This window comes from Ipomoea nil, unplaced genomic scaffold (genome assembly GCF_001879475.1).
Source record: "Ipomoea nil cultivar Tokyo-kokei standard unplaced genomic scaffold, Asagao_1.1 scaffold2283, whole genome shotgun sequence".
Lineage (NCBI taxonomy): Eukaryota > Viridiplantae > Streptophyta > Magnoliopsida > Solanales > Convolvulaceae > Ipomoea > Ipomoea nil.
The window spans coordinates 1333858-1336001 of record NW_017618711.1 but is presented as its reverse complement, the minus strand read 5'-3'; the positions used below and the strand labels follow the sequence as shown (position 1 = coordinate 1336001).

General features: G+C 41.2%; 1 protein-coding gene across 1 annotated transcript; it reads left to right on the top strand.

The window, feature by feature from the left end:
• Positions 1-1146: 1146 nt before the first annotated feature.
• On the top strand, positions 1147-1656 carry LOC109151153. Its single transcript, XM_019299072.1, has one exon. The coding sequence runs from the start codon at positions 1147-1149 to the stop codon at positions 1654-1656; it is 510 nt and encodes a 169-aa protein (XP_019154617.1).
• Positions 1657-2144: the final 488 nt, after the last annotated feature.

Here is a 2144-nt window from a genome sequence, read left to right as displayed (position 1 = left end):
ATAGTTGACTCACTTTTTTAATTATTGAGACCCCCTTTCTTAATTTTAATTTCGCTTTAACATATATAGTCCCTTAATAACAATGTCTATTAAATATAAATGTCTACTTCTCAAAGTTCTAGCAATGATCGACACATTAAAAATAGAAAATAAAAATGAAATTTCACATAACATGACTCCGTATCATGGTTGCAGTAGGCGCTAGGCGCTAGTCGAGCGGCCGGGCAGCGCCTAGCGCCTAGGCGGTCTAGGCGGCGCTAGGCGGGCACCAAAAAAATTTAAAAAAAATAGTTACAGACTTGTAGTTTGACAATTTTAATGAGGTTGTTTTCAACGTTCACTCAAATAACACATCTAAATAAATGAAATAATGATAATTTATAAGTCATAATGTCATAATAATATTAAAATCAATAATTAATGAAAGACGACATCGGTCAAAATAAGACAAAATCGGTCAAAATCGGACGAAATTGGTCGACTCGGCCGAGTTGGCCAAGTTGACCGACTCGGCCGAGTTTGGCCGCTCAGGCCGCCTAGGCGACCGGCCGAGTTTTGGCCGCCTTTAGGCCAAAACTCTAAGGCTCGGTGCCGCCTAGCGTCTAGGCGGCCGAGTTTTGCAACCTTGCTCCGTATACACTATCTTTTTTTAAGTGACTGAGAAAAATCTGCAGCCACTACATAAAAGTGTGTACTAGTTAAACATTGTCTTGTGACATTAGTTGACAAATGACTACAGAAAGATAAACTAATTTAAATTACTCATATTTGACCAGATCAAATCAAGAAATTCAATAAACCACTCTAGTTGAAAATCAAACTTATAACAATATAATTAACATGTCAACAATCTAACTAACTTAACTAGAGTTCCCTAATTTACACTATCTTTTATCGGTAGGGAATATATTTATGTCACTAATAACCATAAGGACTAAAGTTAGTTACAAAGTAGGACTCAAGTGTCAAACCACATCACATTGACAACTGGCTTTGTTTTTTTTATACCATACATATCCATTGCAATGTGCTTGTGCTTCTTCATTCTTTATATGTTATATATATACACACACCCTAAATCCTGAAAATCATCATCACTCACCGCTCATCTTTTAAGAATTCAATTCATATATAGCTTTTCTAGAAATGGGCAATTACATTTCTTGCACCATGTTAGGGCCGATTGGCGGGCGAGGTAGATGCGCGACGGTGATTCTCCCGGCGGGCGAGATTCGACGCTTTTACGAACCGGTAAACGCAGCAGAGGTGATGCTGGAGCACTGCCCCGGCCATTTTCTCGTGAACACCAAGTCCCTGCACGACGGCCGGAGATTTTGTCCGTTGGGTGCGGTGGAGGAGCTCGAGGTGGGCAACGCGTACGCCGCCTTCGCGATGAAACGGGTGAGTTCCTTGGTGACGGCGGCGGATATGGGCGCGTTGTTCCTTGCGGCGGCGGCGAAAAACAGAAGGGCGGCGGGTCGAGGAAGTGCCAAGGTTTTGCCGGCTGATTGCACGGAGGGCTTGGATGAGGGTTTAGTGGGTAGCTTGCCGAAGTTGAAATTGGATGACATTGAAGATTTCTCGGCCCCGGATTTGAAGCGCAGGCTTTCAATGTGCAGATCGAAGAAGCCTTTGTTGGAGACTATTGCTGAATGAACAGTTTACTGGAGATGAATATTCAAGCCATATATGGCAAAGCCGGCTTATATATTCGTTATTATTCATTCAATTTTTTTCTTCATCTGGTCTGCCAAATCTTCTGTGGATTGCTTGGACATCTGTTTTTGGCATCAATTCTTCATCCCGGGACCTCACATTTCGGCCCGACAGGATTGAGGAAGCCATGCTGTTTATTTGCATCGGCATCTGGTGGACTTTATTTTTATTTTTTTTTGGGTTTTTTGGCATTGATTGCATGCTCTGTTGCCTACTTCTGGGAAGGAGTTTTTGCTGCTTGCTTGCTTCATGCGTGCAGCTTACAGGTTACTGAGCTGGGTTTGGATTAAGGATTCTGCCTGCTTGTAATTCGCTGTCATGTTCATATATATATATCAATTGTTTATATATATATTTTTTCTTTTAATGGCTGTCCAGGTTTAATGTTAAAATTTCATAATGAAATCATGTAATTAATTATCTGTACA

Coding starts and splice junctions, on each gene's coding strand:
- LOC109151153 (XM_019299072.1), top strand. CDS start 1,147: ATGGGCAATTACATTTCTTGCACCATGTTAGGGCCGATTGGCGGGCGA.